Source organism: Acomys russatus, chromosome 26 (genome assembly GCF_903995435.1).
Source record: "Acomys russatus chromosome 26, mAcoRus1.1, whole genome shotgun sequence".
NCBI classification, from domain to species: domain Eukaryota; kingdom Metazoa; phylum Chordata; class Mammalia; order Rodentia; family Muridae; genus Acomys; species Acomys russatus.
Genome location: NC_067162.1, coordinates 20,903,208 through 20,921,219, shown reverse-complemented (window position 1 = coordinate 20,921,219; position 18,012 = coordinate 20,903,208). Strand labels below are relative to the sequence as shown.

The 18,012-nt window shown below is 52.1% G+C and overlaps 2 protein-coding genes across 2 annotated transcripts; one reads left to right on the top strand and one right to left on the bottom strand.

Annotated features, from left to right (window-relative positions):
* Window positions 1-301: 301 nt before the first annotated feature.
* On the top strand, window positions 302-7,831 carry Dok4 (docking protein 4). Its single transcript, XM_051168975.1, has 9 exons — window positions 302-1,136; window positions 1,697-1,933; window positions 5,160-5,267; window positions 5,418-5,532; window positions 5,798-5,917; window positions 6,001-6,190; window positions 6,926-7,064; window positions 7,219-7,339; window positions 7,433-7,831. The coding sequence occupies exons 2-9, from the start codon at window positions 1,868-1,870 to the stop codon at window positions 7,549-7,551; spliced, it is 978 nt and encodes a 325-aa protein (XP_051024932.1). The 5' UTR covers window positions 302-1,136; window positions 1,697-1,867; the 3' UTR covers window positions 7,552-7,831.
* Window positions 7,832-9,117: 1,286 nt separating this feature from the next.
* Window positions 9,118-15,757, bottom strand: Polr2c (RNA polymerase II subunit C). The gene is made up of 9 exons (XM_051168912.1): window positions 15,648-15,757; window positions 15,497-15,546; window positions 13,469-13,537; window positions 13,283-13,335; window positions 11,379-11,507; window positions 10,813-10,864; window positions 10,386-10,554; window positions 10,188-10,262; window positions 9,118-9,677 (listed from the first exon to the last, which is right to left on the bottom strand). Exons 1-9 carry the CDS (start codon window positions 15,731-15,733, stop codon window positions 9,533-9,535), a joined length of 828 nt encoding a protein of 275 aa, XP_051024869.1. The 5' UTR covers window positions 15,734-15,757; the 3' UTR covers window positions 9,118-9,532.
* Window positions 15,758-18,012: the final 2,255 nt, after the last annotated feature.

The following is an 18,012-nucleotide window of genomic DNA, read 5'->3' as shown; positions in this document are numbered from 1 at the left end:
CCCAGGGCCTGGTGGCTTCTTCTAGGTAGATTGGGAAACTGGCTTTCAATGCTGAGGACTGACCACCAGTGGCTAGCTTGCTAGTCATCTTAGGGGGGAACTCCACGGAGCCAGTACTTGTTCTGGGGGACTAGATAACCCCAGAAGCAGGTAGTGGAGACAAAGCTGGGAAAATTGACCCCTCTCTGGCTGCCAGAGCCCAGGTGTGATAGGACTGGGGTGGATTTGACTTGGAAGAAGCAGAGCCCTGGCTGTGGTAGCACCTTGGACATGGGAGCTAGGGAAGAGGCTGTGAAGGGCTAAGGGGATTATTACTGTGCACAGAGGAGAGGCAACCCTCTGCCCCACCTCTTGTTTGCATGTGCCCAATGGGGTACCCCATCTGCTCCTCGTTAGGGACTCAAGGCCTCCAGGACATTAATTAATGCCAAGCTGCTGGCAGATTGGCATTCAGGCTTGCCCTAGAGCCCCATCCTGGCAGCACAGATGTCCAGCTGACCCCAGAAATGCTAGTGCCTCACCACCCAGTGATCCTGTCGATGTGGGGAGCACAACGCTGACAGCTGAGGCATCATGGCATAGAATGCTTAGGTGGTGGCAGGAAGCCAGAGGGGGCTACATGACAACTTTCCACTCTGGGAGCCCCTCATTCACTTTTGGCTATGTCCTAGGCTTGCTGTGTGACCTAAGCCTGGTGGCTCACTCACTCTGGGCAGGGCAACTTTCTTTTCCAACGAAATATGAAGGTGTTAGATTGAGTCACGGCTGAGACTGCCTGGGTCTGTGTTATCTGAACCCAATCCTCCCCCTGTTACTCTATTTTTCCTGAACCGCTTAGGCTCCATCCCAGGCCCTGGGGCATCCTTTCTATAATTAATGCCTGTCCGTGCTCAGGACGTGACACTGCTTGGCTTGGCCAGGGTAAGTGTCTACTTCCTCAGAGGCCACAGCTGACAGTCCCACACACATTCCTCAGACTTACCCAGGGCCCCACCTCCTGGACTCTGCCCTCCTTCCTACCCAGGAAACACCAGTACCCAGAAGGGCTGCCCAAGAATCTGGGGACTAGAAGCAGGATCTGAATGGGTTGAACTGGTGATTCCCAGCCTCTCTCTCCCAGGGCTGGAGAGAACTAGGTATACTGGTGGGCAGAGGGCTTGGGGTCTGTGAGAACAAAGTGCAGGCTTTGGTGGCCAGAGGGACCCAGGGCTATCTCCGGACTCCTCACCATTTCCTGGAAGTTCTCCTCTGGGACTCCAGTACCCAAGAGGGGGGAGGGGGGCGGGGTACTCTGGCAAGTTGCTCTAAGTCTGCCCGAAATTGTAAGAGGATGGCCAGGTGCCACCAAACTGAGAGCCTGGGCTCCTCCAGAGCCGGCTACCTCCCTCCCTTCCCCTCTTTTGCCATCAACCCTACAGCAAGCCAACTGAGAGCCAGCCATCCCAGGAAGGGGTTAACTGCCAGCCCCAGCCTTGAGGGAGGGGACTGGGCTGGACCATTTTCCTGCTTTGCCTCCACCTCGCTTTTCCTGAATGGTTCTGCCGTCCTGGGGTGGGGAGGAAGGGAAGGAGGAAGGGCGGGCAGGCAGAGGGAGGGAGGGAGGAGTGTGGGAAGAGGAAGGAAAAAAGACCGAGAGACTGCCAGGGGGAGAGAAAGATGTCAATGGCTCTAATCTCCCTGTCATTTGGGTTTCCAGCAGGAGCTGGGCGAAGGAGCTGCTAGAACAATGCTGAGGTGGGGGAGGTGAAGAGTGTCTTAAACAGGTGATCAGACCAAGCCACCTGGGTTTACCACCTGGGTACCCCTCCCGCCTGGGTACCCCTCCCGGACTCAGCCCAGCCGGCACTCCAAAGACAGTGGGGCAACCATGGCGACCAATTTCAACGACATCGTCAAGCAAGGCTATGTGAAGATGAAGAGCAGGAAGCTCGGGGTGAGCCACCCTGGTGGGGGCCCTTGTCAATAAACAGTACTGTGGATGGGTCTGGAGGCATGGTGTGTGAGGGCATGCTGCCCGCCAGCACTGGGTACTGTGCAATTGTGGTCTGAGGCTTTTCAACACTGGCTGGCTGGCATGTGGCTGGCCAGCCCTCTGTCTACTGCATCTCTTGCCCCAGCTGGGCTGGCTGGCATCCCAGCCACTGGACCAGTAGTGGTAGCTGACAGGCTGGCAGAGGCATCCCTGCCATTGTTGAAGTTGTAGCCACTGGCAGCAGCGGAGGTGGCAGCTACCACCGAGTAGCAGGGTAGCGGAGTGACTGGAGAGCGAGGCTGTCAGAGTGGAGAGCAGCTTTGGCTCCTGGGCCTCCTCCCCTTGCTCCCCACCTCCCCCCTTTCCTCCCTTCCTTGCCTTGTTCTCCACCTCTCCTGTCCTTTTTTCTTTAAACTGACCCCCCCCAAAAAAAAAACATCTACCCGCTCCTCAATATATTCTGAGGCTGTACTCATATTTTACGCGGTTGTTTGGGGGATGCTAAAGAAATGTTAGGAAGGAGGGTGGCTTGTGGGGAGGTAGGGAGGGGGTAGGGGCAGAGGTTTGTTGAGGCTGACACTTCCCTGGTGTGTAGGTGAAATGGCCCTTGCTCTGGGACACACTGCTTTCCTCAGAGTTGTTGGCGGTGGCCCTGAGCTGGGGCTTAGAGGGGCACATACCTCTTCTCACCACCTCATAGAGGTTTCCAACTGAGGAAAATCCCCCAGAGGCATGAGTTAGGGCTCCAGGGGCCCTTTGAAGCTCTGTTCCCCTGCTCATCCCCTACCTCCAGTGAGGGGCTCTTACCAGCAGAAAAGAGAGTCCTGGTGACAGGTGACTCAAGTCTCTCTTACTGAGGACTCCTATCTTGATGGGTTAGGTTCAAGGCTCCCTAGGGTGAGAGGTCCAGGGATCTGTCTTCCTCAGGGGCCACCTTAGAGCGGGGTGATTCTCGTTCCCCCTGCCTTTCTGGGGCTGCCGTGTGTCCAGGCAAGGGCCAGCAGTCCCACTGCCATCAGCTGGGCCCTCAGTGGATTGAGGCAGGGTTACTGGGCATGTTTGGAGACTCCTTGGCCCAAGCCTGGTAGAGACCCCGCTCTTTCCAAGACAGAACAAAGAGCAAGGCTAAGGCCAGGCAAAGAGGCCCAGGGAATGGGCCTCTGCCACCACTCTTGATTCCCATGCTTAGATCCAGCAAGCCCCCCCCCCAGCCTCCCCAGGGGGACCCTGTCCAGGCCAGGGCTTAGCAGGAAAGCTCTGGCTACAGGGAAGTCATGTGGGATCAGAGTCAGACCTGTTCCAGGAGGATTCCCACACCCCAAGGGGAGAGGCGGACAGACCAGGGGGAAAAGAACTGGCAGGTGGGGTGTGGCCTGGCCCAGACTGGTGTCTGCTCTGTCCAGGCACCTCTACTCTCCACAGACCTGAGCTTACTCTGCCATAGTGTGAGGGGCTGCAGTTTGCAATTGCCCCAGGCAGTGTCTTATCTCTGTCTCCTGAGATCAAGGGTGGGGGTGTGCTGAAAGGAATGGAGAAGGGATGGAGCCCACCCTCCCTCCCTACCTGCTAGGGCTGCCTCCTCTCAGCAGAGCCAAGCCTGGCAGAGTGCTGATCAAAGACCTGTGAGAAGTGAGGAGAGCTCTTGAGTGCGTGGCTCCCTGGGGTTGTGTGAGTGTGTATCCCGTAACCAGGCAACCAGGGTGCTCAGGCCCCCAGGCCTCCTTTGCTGCTGCCTGCTGGGGTAGGGTGGGGCGCTTGGGTAGCTCCTACCCATTCATCTGTCTGTCCATTCACCATTCATCTGTCTGTCCATCTGCCTGTCCACCCTGTTCTTCACATGCACTTGCTCAGTGTAGCAGTCAGTGATTGCTAGCTGGTGTAAGCCGGGAGTGTGTGAGATGGGATACATGGTCTCTGTTCCAAAAGGGCTCAGGTGGACAGATCAGGGCCAAGCTAGGGACAGGGGTGCAAGGGCAGACATGCTTCCCAGGGTCCTAGACAAGAGCCTAAAGTGGCCCAGTTCTAGGGACTTCCCAGCGACAAGGACAGTCTAGGTTCATTTTGTTCTGTGATCTGCCTGCCTAAGGCCTCATACACCTTTGTCACCGGCAGAGAAGGTAGCTGGGATGGCCAGTGTGTGTGGCTCAGTGACCTCCTCCCTTCCTCTGCTTAGCCTAGGCTCCCTTTCGGACCCTCCTGTTCGCAATGACCGGGGCACAAGGGTGCCTGGGAAATAGGCCTGCCAGGCTTAAAGACTGCTGGCAGGAGCTGGTAAATCCATCACAGCTTAGCTCAAGAGCCTGTAGAAGGAGGGAGAGAGGCTCTGCAAGAAGTCAGATGGGCAGTTTATTGGAGGTGCTGGGACAGCCTTTTGTGGTGTCTGATAGGCCAGTTTGCCTCTGAAGAACAGTCACCTCCTTAGGAGTTGATGAAGCTCTGGAGAAACTCAGTGGCACAGAGCACAGGGCATTAGTGCTTAGGCCACCCAAGATACAATGTAGGGAAGGTACTGTGCTGTGGGGCACAGCTGCTTCTTACCCCCTGTGGGCCTCTGGTCCCCATGGGAACCCCCTGTGGTACACTGCTAGTTAAGTGATGAGGGAGATCCCTTGGGGGCAAGAGTGATGTGCCCCACACCAGAGCTTTGCCTGGGCCCAAGAACAGGGCCCTGATGATGCATAGTGGGGGTGGGCTGAGTGCAGGGGGAGCCCATGCAGCGGCCAGGGCACTCTGGACTGTGGGAATGGGTGTGTCTCTGGCCGTCCCATCTTAACACCCGCTCCACCACTTGGTTAGTTCCTCCTATCTTCTTCATAGCCCACATATCTCTGAAATGGAGGCAACGATGGAACTGGCCTCAAGAGTGACCCCAACACTGAAGAGTACCAGCACCCAACACATGGCTAGGGAGCACTCCACAAATGCTCCTTCCATTACACAGAGCCATGATCTGCACACGGAGGATCATAGGAAGAGCTGATCAGGAACACCCACCTTGGCCATTTGGCAAGGGCTGCCGCTCTGGTGGCTGCTGTCCTGTAGTTACCATCCTCGGGTTTTCTCTAAGCTAGGGCCCCAGGAAGGGTGTGGTACTGCTCCCTCAGGAGGCTGGGGGTAACTTCCGGGCAGCATTGTTGGGGGTCATGATGCAGCAACCATCTGACCATCAGCCTCTTAAAACCCACAGATTTACCGGAGGTGCTGGCTGGTGTTCAGGAAGTCTTCCAGCAAGGGGCCCCAGCGGCTGGAGAAATATCCTGATGAGAAGTCTGTGTGCCTCCGAGGCTGCCCCAAGGTTAGGGGCCTGGGCCCTAGCTCCCCCTACCTGTAAGCAAAGATGACTGGCTGAGTCCTGAGGTCTGAGAGTACCTTCCTGGGGAACACATCTGTGGGAGGCAGGGTGAAGTGCCCCAGCCTGGCTAAGTCTCTTGAGATGTCCTCCCAGGTGACTGAGATCAGCAATGTCAAGTGTGTCACACGGCTCCCCAAGGAGACCAAGAGGCAGGCGGTGGCCATCATATTCACCGATGACTCGGCTCGTACTTTCACCTGTGACTCTGGTGAGGCCCCATGGCTGCAGGCTCTAACTGGTCTCCTTGGGCTGGTAACAGTCAGTGGTCTGGGCAGGGGGTAACAGAGCGGGCAGGCCAACCCCGGGGGGTTAGGGTGGGAGAGGTATGCCCCTGGTGGAGTGGGTCTCTAGGTGGGCAGGCAGGCAGCAAGGCTTTTCCTTCCTGCAGAATGCAATGACTTCAGCAGGGGCAGACTGGGTAGGCTGCTGGGGACTCTGAACTGGTAGAACTATCAACTGGGATTTTTCTCTAGAGCTGGAGGCAGAGGAGTGGTACAAGACACTGTCAGTGGAATGTCTGGGGTCCCGACTCAATGACATCAGTCTGGGAGAGCCTGACCTCCTGGCCCCAGGAGTACAGTGTGAGCAGACAGGTAAGGCTGGTGCAGGGTCTCGAGGTGGGGAGGGGGAATGTGGGACCCTCAGTTAGCCCTGACGTCATCCTCTGCTGCTGCAGATCGCTTCAACGTCTTCCTGTTGCCCTGCCCCAACCTGGACGTGTATGGCGAGTGCAAGCTGCAGATCACCCACGAAAACATCTACCTCTGGGACATACACAACCCCCGTGTGAAACTCGTCTCGTGGCCCCTCTGCTCCTTGCGCCGCTATGGTCGCGATGCCACACGCTTTACCTTTGAGGCGGGCAGGTAGTACCCTCTAGTTTCCTCCCATCCAGCCCCACCATGGTGGCCATTATGGAGACTGCTCTCTGCATAGTGCCAGGCACATTCATTCCTCAGCATGGCAACCCAGCTTCAGTTTTACAGATGAGGAACTCAAGGCCTGAAGAAGTAATTAGTTTACATCAGGCAGGTCGGGCGGAGCTGTATACCAAAGCCCAGCTCTCTGGCAGTGACACTTTCTGGCTTTGCGACTGTAGCCTTAGTACCAGTTTCCTATAGAGGGGTAAAAAGGCGGCTAGCCTGACAGAGTGATGGTATGGCTAGGGATGGCCCTTGCTGGGACTTTACCAGCTCGCTTCATCTTCAGCTCTGCACCACCTCTGCACCACCCTCCGTATCGTTGCCTGAGCTACTCTTTTCCTGGATGCTTTTAGTTTCCTCTTCTGTAAAATGTGTGAGGAGACTGGTCAGTGTGTAGGTATCAGAGTGTGGTGGAAAAGCTGAGTAGATTAATTTGTGTGAAGATTTCAAACCTCCACTGAGTATGTGGTAACCAGGTGACCACTCATGTACTGTGGCCAAGCCCCTAGACCATGACCATCCTGTCCCCGAAGGCCTTGGTACAACCACAGCTGGCATTTGGAAGACACACACACACACACACACACACACACACACACACACACACACACACACACGAGCGTGTGCGTGACAGTGGAATTCCTGACACCTTGCCCTCCTTGCTACCTGTGTCCTTAGGATGTGTGACGCTGGGGAAGGACTCTACACCTTTCAGACACAAGAGGGGGAGCAGATTTACCAGCGGGTTCACAGTGCCACCCTGGCCATCGCTGAGCAGCACAAGCGGGTCCTGCTGGAAATGGAGAAGAATGTGAGGGTGAGGCAGTGGGTGTTGCTCCAGGGCACTGGGAAGTGGGGCAGACATGCCAGCTAAGTCTCCACCAGTGTGTTCACAGGTGAGTCAGGCAGGGCCTTGGGCTGGCAGCGGTGGCCCCAGAACTAACAGAAAGGACCCCTTCTCTGTGCCACAGCTGCTGAACAAGGGCACCGAGCACTACTCCTACCCCTGTACACCCACCGCCATGCTGCCCCGTAGCGCGTACTGGCACCACATCACAGGTTCTCAGAACATTGCTGAAGCCTCCAGCTATGGTGAGTACTGTCAGGTCCCATCCCTGGGGAGGCCTCCTGGGCAAGGGTCTTTGGTCTTGGACTCAAATTCTGAGCCTGCGTTTCTGTCCACAGGTGAAGGGTATGGGGCAGCCCAGGCCAGCTCAGAAACAGACCTCCTGAACAGATTCATCCTGCTTAAGCCAAAGCCCAGGCAGGAGGACAGCACTGAGAGCAAGACCCCTTCCCAGTGACAACTGGACTGCTGGAAACTGATGACTGCTGGGCCACCTGCTGGAAGGCTAGCTGCAACAGCCCATGGACAGCCTCAAGGAGCTGTTGGCCAAGAGCCAGAGGCGAGCAAGCTGTCCGTCCTTGCCCTCAAGGGTGAGGCTGGACCTCAGCACATGGCTGGCCACACCACCTGAGCATGAGGGGCTAGAGCCGATGTGGGACTATATACTGTTAATGGTTTTAATATATATGGCTTATGACATATTCTGTATAAATGAGGCTTCCCTCTACCCTCCCCATACCTATCTTAGTTGCCTGACCAGGCATGGTCAAGGCCGTTTTTGAGTATGAGAGCGGCCGTTCCTGCCCTCCGTGATACAACTCTCCTGCTGCCAAGATTGCTTGAGCTGCCAGGGTCAGAGGAGGGGACAATCAGACTGGTGCTGTCTGCTGCCTCTTCCTCAGAGGCCTAAGGGTCGAGATAGCAGGTAGCTTCTGTCCTCTGGGCCTACAGTGACACAGGAAGGACCTAAACTTCACTGTACTGTGTGGTAGCCTTGCACTTGGGAGTTTTAAGCAGAGGTGGCATCTGGTTTTAAAATGCACTTTCTGCACTGGGTCCTTCCTGCTCAGTAGGCTGAGGATGTCTTGGGGTGGGGTGCCCATTACCTCAGCAGTGGAGGATGGCTGGAGCCAGCCAGGAAGGCTGCAGCAGGACTGTGTGGGGAGTACCTCGCTGCCCCCTTTTACTGACCAGGAGCATAGTGCTCCAGCAGGGGAGTCCCTTGCCCTGGGCCAGCCACCCTGGGCCAGTCGAAAACCCATCTCCCGACAAGGTGCTGAGGCTCCCTGCTGAAATGCAATTAAAGCAATTGATTTTCTAGTGCTGGTATTTATTGACTACCGTGCAGAAGGGCTATCTTTCTATTCACATCAAACCTTTTGTTGCGTGTTTCTGTTTTTTAATACTTTAGAGTTCTGATTTATGGGAACAGACCTTGTAAATAACCACTGTTCACTCACATTTGTGGCAGTGACAATAAGGCCCCTCCCAGAAGGGTCCTAGAGCCAGGAAGGTGGCTCAACTGGCCCAGCTCTGACAGACCCAGGAAATGACCACCCAGGGGTCAGCTGGTCTGTAGAAGAAATGGGCCCAGACCCTTGGGAGGAAGGCAGAGCTGGTTAATCAGCAGCACGATGACGCATGAAGGAGATTATGTTGTGCTCTTTATTGCCAAAAATAAAGACTTTTAAAAAGACAACTACTGGTGATCAGTAAATATCCATTCCTTTCTGTGCTGATGTGTGCTTTCCCCCAGGCTGCCTAAAAATCATGGTGGGCAAGCCTTCACATCCCTGGATACATGCTTAGGGCAGGGCCTGAAGGGAACTAAAGAGAAAAAAAATGTGGGTGGGACCTGTAGCACTACCACCCCTGCCCCCCCCCCCCCAATTCCCTAGGGGAGAGAAGGTCAGAGTATAAAACACCAAGTTCACCAGTGGACAGAGAGGATAACCAGGGCTTAATACTAATCCCAAAAGGTGACAGCTGGCCCCGACCCTGGGAGGAAGACCTGAAAGGTGGCTGCTTCAACCAAGGTTCTAGCCCTCAGCCCTAGCAGAGGCCTAAGGAAAGGCTGTGAAAACTCCTTCCCTTGGGGAGAAAAGATTTTAAAAGCTTTAGTGACCACATGTCTAGCTCAGTGACTCTCAACTAGAAAGCAACAAAGCCCCCTACTAGTGAGCTAGGAAACAGGTTGGAAGGGGTACCTGGGATTCTGAGGAATATCACAGTGACCAACAAGGTCAGGCCAAGGATGCTAACCACCTCCTAATAAAAACTGCTTTGTCTGACACCAGTGGAACCCCTGGCAATCTCTCCAATGACCTTCAAGGAGGCAGCTTGAGCAACTGCAGTCCAAAGCACAGAAGCCAGAAGTGCTCACAAGACCTGAAAGGCAGCCACCTTGAACCTAGTCTTCGGCAGCAGGCAAGCTGCAGCTAGTTTATGGTGAGCACGTCACTCTGGATCTCATGGCTCAGCTGAGTCTGTAAATCACTCAGCTTCTTCTTTAGCCCAGAGAGGGCTGAGAGGACAATGGTTTCAGGGCGCAGTGAGCCACACGACTCCACATTGTAGTAAAACCTGAGAGACAAGAGCAGGGTGAGAGCTCCCATGAGGCAGAGCTTGAGCTGTGGCCAGACTTCCCTTCTGTCCTGTGACTTCATCTTGGGACACAGCTGACTTCCCCTTCCAGGGTCCAGATCCTCTTTGCAGTTCCTCAAGGAAGCTACAGCTACTTCAAAAGGGTATTGTTGTAAAAACCCCAAAATGACTGTATGTACCTTTCTACACTGGAGACAGCAGGAAACAAACAAACACGATGCTGACACCGTTCTTCAGGGTGGGACTATGGTCAATTCTGCTCTGCCTTAAGCCTAAAGAGGCAGGCCAGAAACAGCACAGGGCAATAAGAAGGCCCATTTCTTCATGGTGACTAGAGAGGGCTGAAGACCAACTCAGGATGTATATGTGAGTTTGGCAGTTAGCTCTCCTGTCACGTGGTGGGGGTGGGTGAGCGAGCATGTGTGACTGCCTAACAGCCTCCCATACCTATGTTCTTACACTCACAGTCCCAGCAGGGCCTGGCCTTACCTCTCGGGCTTGCCGTTGGGGTCATAGGGAGCCTGTGACTCATCCTCATCCAGCTCGGAGTACTCGCTCTTTGGCCTGAGGGCAAGCACAGGTAAAGCACAAATGGCTACCTCTGCTTTTAGCCAGGCTCTCAGGGCATCTGCCCACCCGATCTCTCTCTGCAGCCATGGCTCGTGCCCCTTCCCCCACAGAACGTACCATTCCTCAGGCTTGGGGTACACTGTGTGTCTTAGTGCATTGTCAGGATCATATTCGAAAGCCACCCCGGCGGTAGGGTTCCACTTAGCATGTTCCTTGCCAAAGCCCTTCTTGGCATAGGCTCGAAGTCTCAGCTCCTGGCCTTTCCTCAGCTTAACGATGAGGATGTCTGCAGGGAGAGGTGAGAGTGAGCCAGGAACCAAGAGGTCAGGTCTCAGCCTCTGACCTGCAGTGCTGCATGAAGACAACCCACACCTGGGCAGAAGGGTCTAAAGGTGAGTGACAAAGAGACCTGGCAGCTCAGGAGGGTACATCTGACCTCTGCATCCTCCAACCACTGGGCACATTTGCCCCACCTCCTTAACATAATGCCCCGCCTCCTTACCATAATGCCCCACCCCCTTACCATAATGCCCCAACCCCTTACCATCCTGCTCCACATAGTCATTGGGGTCATTATCCCGGTTCCGGGATGTCACCTGTCGGAAGCCCAAACAAGCACGCATTAGCTTCTCACCTCTCAGTCACCTCTGGCAACCCGATAAATCCAGCCTATAATCTGTCAAGCCAGGGAAAGGAGGCCTGTGAAGGTGGTGGCAGAGTTATCCAAACAGCCCATGGCCTTTAGAAGGGTCTTTGGACAACAGAGGATACACGGCACCAATACTGTTCTGTTCAAGAACTTAGGACCAGGGCTGGAGAGATGGCTCAGTGGTTAAGAGCACTGACTGCTCTTCCAGAGGTCCTGAATTCAACTCCCAGCAACCACATGGTGGCTCACAACCATCTATAAAGTGAACTGCTGCCCTCTTCTGGCCTGCTGGTGTACATGTAGGCATGGCGCTGTATACACAGCAATACATAAATAAACCTTAAAAAGAACTTAGGACTAGTACTTCTAGGTGGCAGTTAAAAGTAGATGGTCATAGGGCAGGTGAACAGAAAGATCCACACCAACCTGTCCCACAGAGAAGAAAGAGCAAAGGCACTAACTGGAATAACCCGGGGGCTGTTGGAGATGAGATCTCGAGAGGTAACATGGCGCGTCTGGTCTTCGTTGCACCTCACATCAAGAGTGAACTCCACAGAACACTCAGGGCAGAACTCTTCACATGTACAATCCTGAGGCAGGAAAGGCAGAAGGAACCACTAGGTCGGGCTCCCTGCTTCTACTGACCAGCTCCTTTCAGTTTTGTCTCGTGACAAGGCGCTGACCACACTCCCAGGCCTCTTCTGGGCTAGGATACCATCCTCATGACAACTTGTAAACCACTGCCTAATACACTCTTCCTTTCCACGTCTACTGCTGCAAGTTACCACTAGGGGGCACACTGCTAATATAGCAGTGCACAGAAAGAACTGCCTTGGGAACCAAAGTTGTAGGGCACTATAGTTCTGCCTATGTAGACAGCTTGGGAATTACTGAAAATACAAACAAGGGTTAGCTGGGCTGTGGTGGCATATGCCTTTAATCCCAGAAGAGGCAGGCAGATCTCTGCTGGTTTGAGGCCAGTCTGGTCCACATAGCAAGTCCAGGACAGTCAAGGCTACACAGAAAAATCCTGTTTTGAAAAACAAGCAAACAAAAACAAAATAAAACAACAAAACATCTTTCAGGGTCTAGATTACTTGGGGTGGGGGCGCCCTCATGTAGCCCAGGCTGGCCTGGAATTCACTCTGTGGCTGAAGACGAACTTTTAAATACTGATCTTCCTGTTCCTATTTCCCACGTGCCAGGATTACAGGCAGGTGCTCCGACATCCACCTAATCTTTCCTTCAGAACCTTTTATGAAAATTTTCACACATACACAAAACCAGAGAGGACTAAAGCCGATCACCACCTATCATATCCCCACCTTCTGGCTTTCTTAATTATCAACATTTGCCATTCATTGTGAGTGTTTTGTGTGTTCTGAGACAGGGCATAGCTCACCTGGTAGCCTCCTAAATCATGGACTGAGCACAGCACACTGATGTGTGCTCAAGGACTTACAAGAGAAGGGTCAGGATACTCAAAAATACCATATGGAAAAATAAGGCAACTGTAGTAAAACATTAGCATCTCATAACTACAGAGAAAAAAACAAAACAGGTGTCTCATTAATGTTTCTCAGCCAGGCATGGTGACACATGCCTTAACTGAGCACTACTCAGGAGAGCAGACAGATCTCAGCCAGGCATGGTGACACATGCCTTAACTGAGCACTACTCAGGAGAGCAGACAGATCTCAGTTCAAGGCCAGCTAGAGTGACAGAGTCAGACTCTCTTAAAGAATAAACAAAAAGAATAAATGTGTGTGGGGTGGGGGTGGGGGGGCGGCAGGGAGGTTAAGAGCACCTGCTGCTCTAGCAGACAACTTGAGTTCAGTTCCCAGAATCTATATGCAGCAGCTCACGATCGGCTGCAACTCTAGCTCCAGGGGGCTCTCTTTTGACCTTTTCTAGCACCCTAACTTAACTGTACACACATAAACGCAGTTATATACACATATCCATACATAAAAGTGAGAATAACTTAAAAAAAAAATTATGGGGCCCCTGCCCCTTTGATTTTTTGAGACAGGATTTCTCTGTGTAGCCCTGGCTGTCTTGGACTTTTTGTAGACCAGGCTGGCCTCCAACTCATGGAGATCTGCCTGCCTCTGCTTCCAAAGTGCTGGGTGGGATTAAAGGCGTGCGCTACACGCCCGGCTGTGTGTCCCTCTCTTCCTGTGAGGCTGGATGTGCTGAGAGCATAATCAATCTGAAGCCCCATCAGAACCAAGGACCGCAGTATCAAGGCATCAGCTCCACAGTGACTGACCGCGCCACAGTCAGCTGGAAGGAAGCTATCAGGAAACCAGCCCCACCACGACTTCCACCTCCCTGTGCCTCCAGCATACCCAAACACACATACCCGGGAGTACTGCAGCTTGTCCACAATGTCATCACTAGTGAGGGGGATTAGGCCTGCAAGACACAGGAAAGTGCTTTGAAGAATAGTCAATAGCGAAGCCATCGAAAGTAGGTCACATGGGCTAGGGACAGAAAGCAAAAGTGTCCTCCCACTTTTAATCCCTTCCACCTCAACACCAGCACTCACCAAGCCTGTGAGCAATAAATTCATCGTGAAGGACTGAGGAATTGGCATCAATCTGAACCCAGTCGATGGCTGAAAAAGGCGGCAACAAAACAGCACTGTTAAGGACAGATTGAATTATAAACCTACAGCACTGTTTCAATCCATTGAGTGCCTAACACTCAGGAGGCAGAGGCAAGCAAGCCTCTGTGAGTTCAAGGCCAGCCTGGTCTATAAAGTGAATTCCAGGACAGCCATGGCTACACAGAGAAACCTTGGGTTGAAAACCAAGAAGAAAAAAAAAAAAAAAAAAAAAAAAAAAAAAAAAGAAAGGAAGAACCAGTCAGTGTTTTTAGTTGAAGGTGCCCAGGCCAGGCTGCCAGAGGCTCTGACTCCAAAGTGACAGCTCAAGGTTCAGGTGTCCAGTTTTAACAGACCACACACACCACACCTAACACTTTCCTGCCCAGTGAACTGGGTATGGGGCTTGGTGGTGCCACACACAAAAAAACTCTGCTCACTTAGAGAATGCTGTGGGTGTGAGATACTTAGAGAGTTGAATATTTCTCTAAAGAGCACTTTAAATCTGCTACCTGTGCCAATACCGAATCGAAGAACAAAAGGCTATTTGGGCGCTTAAAAGTTGGGGAAACGTGGGTTAGAGGAATGGCTGAGAGATTAAGAGGCTCCTGGCACCCATGTCAGGTGGCTCACAGCTGCCTGTAATTCCAGCTCCAGGGGGATCTGAGACCTCTGGCCTCCTCTGGCTGCATTCACCTGTAAACACCCACACACAGAGACACAGTTAAACATAATTTAAAAAATTAAAAGTTTGGCCGGGTGTGGTGGTGCTCGCCTTTAATCCCAGCACTCAGGAGGCAGAAGCAGGCAGATCTCTGTGAGTTAGAGGCCAGCGTGGTCTACAAAGCGAGTCCAGGACAGCCAGGGCAGTTACAAAGAGAAATCCTGTCTCGAAAAACAAACAAACCAAAAAAGAACAAAAGCATGTTGATTGTAAAAGAAAGTCATAATAACAAATATGCTTTCTCTCATGTGAACCTCACTTTCTTTTTCTTCTTCTTCTTCTTCTTCTTCTTCTTCTTCTTCTTCTTCTTCTTCTTCTTCTTCTTTCTTCTTCTTCTTCTTTTTTTGAAATAGGGTTTCTCTGTGTAACAGCTCTGGCTGTCCCGGAACTCCCTCTGTAGACCACACTGGCCTCAAACTCACAGAGATCCACCTGCCCTTGCCTCCCAAGTGCTGGGATTACAGGCATGCATCACCATCGACCAGCCTGTTTTTGTTTTGTTTTGTTTTGTTTTGTTTTTTAAAGAGAGTTCAGGGCCTGGGACATGGTTCAGTAGGGTAAAGGTACTTATTTGTTATCAAACCTTAAGACTCAAGTTCAATCCCTAGAACCCATATGATGGAAGAGGAGAACCCTCACCACAAGCTGCCCTCTGACCTCCACACACGCACTGTGGTACTCTCGAGCGCAGAGATATACACATATATGGGAAATACATATAATGTTTTAAAGAAGAAAGAGGGAGAGATAAAGATAAGAAAGTACGTCTGGGTACTATCTGGAAGGTCGAGAGGGATCAGTGGGAGGGGAATAAAAGGAAGTGATGGGGAAGGAATACAATCCAAGCACAGTGTTTGAGTGTATGTATAAAAATGTTATAACCAAGCCCATTATTTTGTAAACTTAACATCTATTTCAAGACACCCACCGGTACTGAACACTGACTTTTAGGCAATGGTGCATAATCTACCCGACTTCAGTAATCGTTGGCATCACCTGCTAACGACTCCTAGCGTCTACACTTTACAGATGAGGAGACCACAGCTCCCAGCTGTTTAATGATGTTTATAGTTTCGATTTCTGTTGCTTTTGGGTAGACGACCTGTGCTGGAAACCGCGCTTCTGAGCGAGGCACGCACCAAGGCGGGCCTGGGTGGCCCGGTCCCAGTGTACAGCACCGAAGTGTTCTTAGCCCCCACCCCCAGGCTGAGGGCTGGCGGCAAGGGTCCCAAGGGAGGGTCGCGTACCTATTATGGGCACCTCGGCGATGAAGACCCTCCGAATGGAGTTGGCCACCCTACAGGAGGAAAGGCAGGTGGTGTGAGCGACCCCGAAGCCACAGCCCCGGGGCCAGGGGCCTGAGGACCCGGCCGCCCGCCTTCCCCCTAGCCGCCTTACGCCAGGTCCGTGTTCTCGATAATGAACTTGACATTCTCCTCGGTGAGTTCCGTGATGCGCACGGTTGGCTGGTTGGCGTACGGCATCGCGACCCGCAGCCAGTCTCCCGCCCCGCCAGTCCCGCAGCGCGCCTGCGCAGCTACCCGCAGTTTGTCGGCGGATAACTGGCGCTTCCGTCTTGACGTGAGCACAGCGCCACCTGCTGACCGGAGGCCGGGACTCCCCTGGCCTGCATTTTTTTAAGCACACTGCTGCCAAATGCACCAGGTCCTACGCTCTTGAAATTCCTAAGATATATAGCACAAAAGTGCATGTACATGGTCATTCATGTCAATGTTATTTGTAATTGCTAAAAATAACTCATTAGGCAATTACTGATGGAGATTTGGTTAAAGATACATATATATGGGGCGAGAGAGTTGGCCTAGGGGTTAAGAGCATTTGCTACTCTCCAATAAAACGCCTATTGGATTCTCACCACCCGCATGATAGCTGATCTCTTTAACTCCAGTTTCTAGGGATCTGGCGCCCTCTCCTGGCATCTGAGGGCACCAGGTAGGCACATGGTACACAGATATACGTGCAAGCAAACCACCCATATACATAAAAATAATTTAAGAAATATATAGGAATACAATGAAGCCTTTTGTTTTGTTTTTCCAAGACAGGATTTCTCTGTGTAGCTTTGGCTGTCCTGGACTTTCTTTGTAGACCAGGCTGGCCTCTGCCTCCTGTGTGCTGGGATTACAGGTGTGTAGATCTAGGCTGGGCGTGGTAGCGCACCCCTTTAATCCCAGCACTCGGGAGGCAGAGGCAGGCAGATCACTGTGAGTTCGAGGCCCGCCTGGTCTACAAAAGGAGTCTAGGACAGCCAAAGCTACACAGAGACCCTGTCTTGAAAAAACAAACAAGCAAACAAAACGTAGATCTATCTATACATAAACAAAATGGCTTGGGAGGTGACTCAATGTGTAAAATGATTATGTACAAGAGTGAGGACCCAAGTTCAAATCCTCTGAACACATGTGAAACAGGGTATGTTAATGCAAAAGTCTTTTGAGTTTAAAGGTGGAGAGAAAAGAATCCCCTAGAAGTTCTCAGGCCAGTTAGATGATGAGCAAAGCAGCAAGCAATGCAAGACTCACTCCAGAGCTAAGGTCAGCAGGAGTTGTGTAATGCGCGTGCACACACACACACACACACACACACACACACACACACACACACACAGAAACAAAACACAGGTATTTTTATTATGTTGTGTATGTATGTGATGGTGATGGTACCAACACATGTGTGTGGAAGTCAAAGGACAATGTGGGAGTCAATTCTCTCCTTCCACCATGTGGGTTCCAGGGATTGAATTAAGGATGTCAGGCCTGACTGCAAGTGCTCTGACCCACTGAGCCACCTCAAAGGTCCTCAAAGTATACTTCAACAACGCCCATGTGTTAAATGATACACACACTTTCCTTCCTACTCCAGATTGCACAATGTACTTCTGAAGTAAAGATACAATGCTCTTTACTTCTACAGATCTGAAGAGTTTAAATGGACCTTAAAAGGGAGGCAGCTGTTCGTTCACACAGAGAAGAGAGGTGCTTAAAAAGAATCCTGAAGGAACTACATTTTGAGGACAGAAGTTACCAGAGAACAAAGAGATGCTGTAACAAGACAGCACAGAGGAAGGCACTTACAGAGGGGGCCTGCTCCACAGCACACTCCATCCCTGTAAATTATCTCACATGTGTGCTGAGAGGGGGATGCTATAAAGGATAAAGAACAGATCAAGTGTAATCATATGGCAGTGACTTTATGGGATGTCAAGAGGCATTTTTTAAAAAACCAGAAAGGTACAGAAAGAACCCGACAGTCCACCAAAAAAGATCTGAAACTCAACTCTCCCCATCAGCTGATTTAAACAGGAGTAGAGAAGAGTGCGCTAACCATGGGTGCAAAGGAAGCCCAGCCAGTGCTGAGGCTGGAGGACTAAGGAAGCTGAGGACTGCGGTCAAGTAGTCAGACTAGGAGCAGACAAGCGAGCTTGGGGCCTGGGGAAAGAGCTCTTACCCTCATTTGACTGGACCCAGAGATGCAGAGCTGTCACAGTGGCCCTGTAGGTTTGAGGCAATGCCCAAGGCCAGAACTCAGACCCCTTCCACATACTACTGTTTACCGTTGGAGTCGTGGATAGCAGACACTTGTCTAGATAGAAACTATACAACATGATATTGTTTCAAACATATTTATTATTTGTACAGATTCTAAATACACCAATGATCCTGCTTGCTGGTGTCTATGATGCCAGGCCTGGGCTCTGGTGAGGCTCAGCATGACTGTCCAGAAGGCACCTGCCTATGGGAAG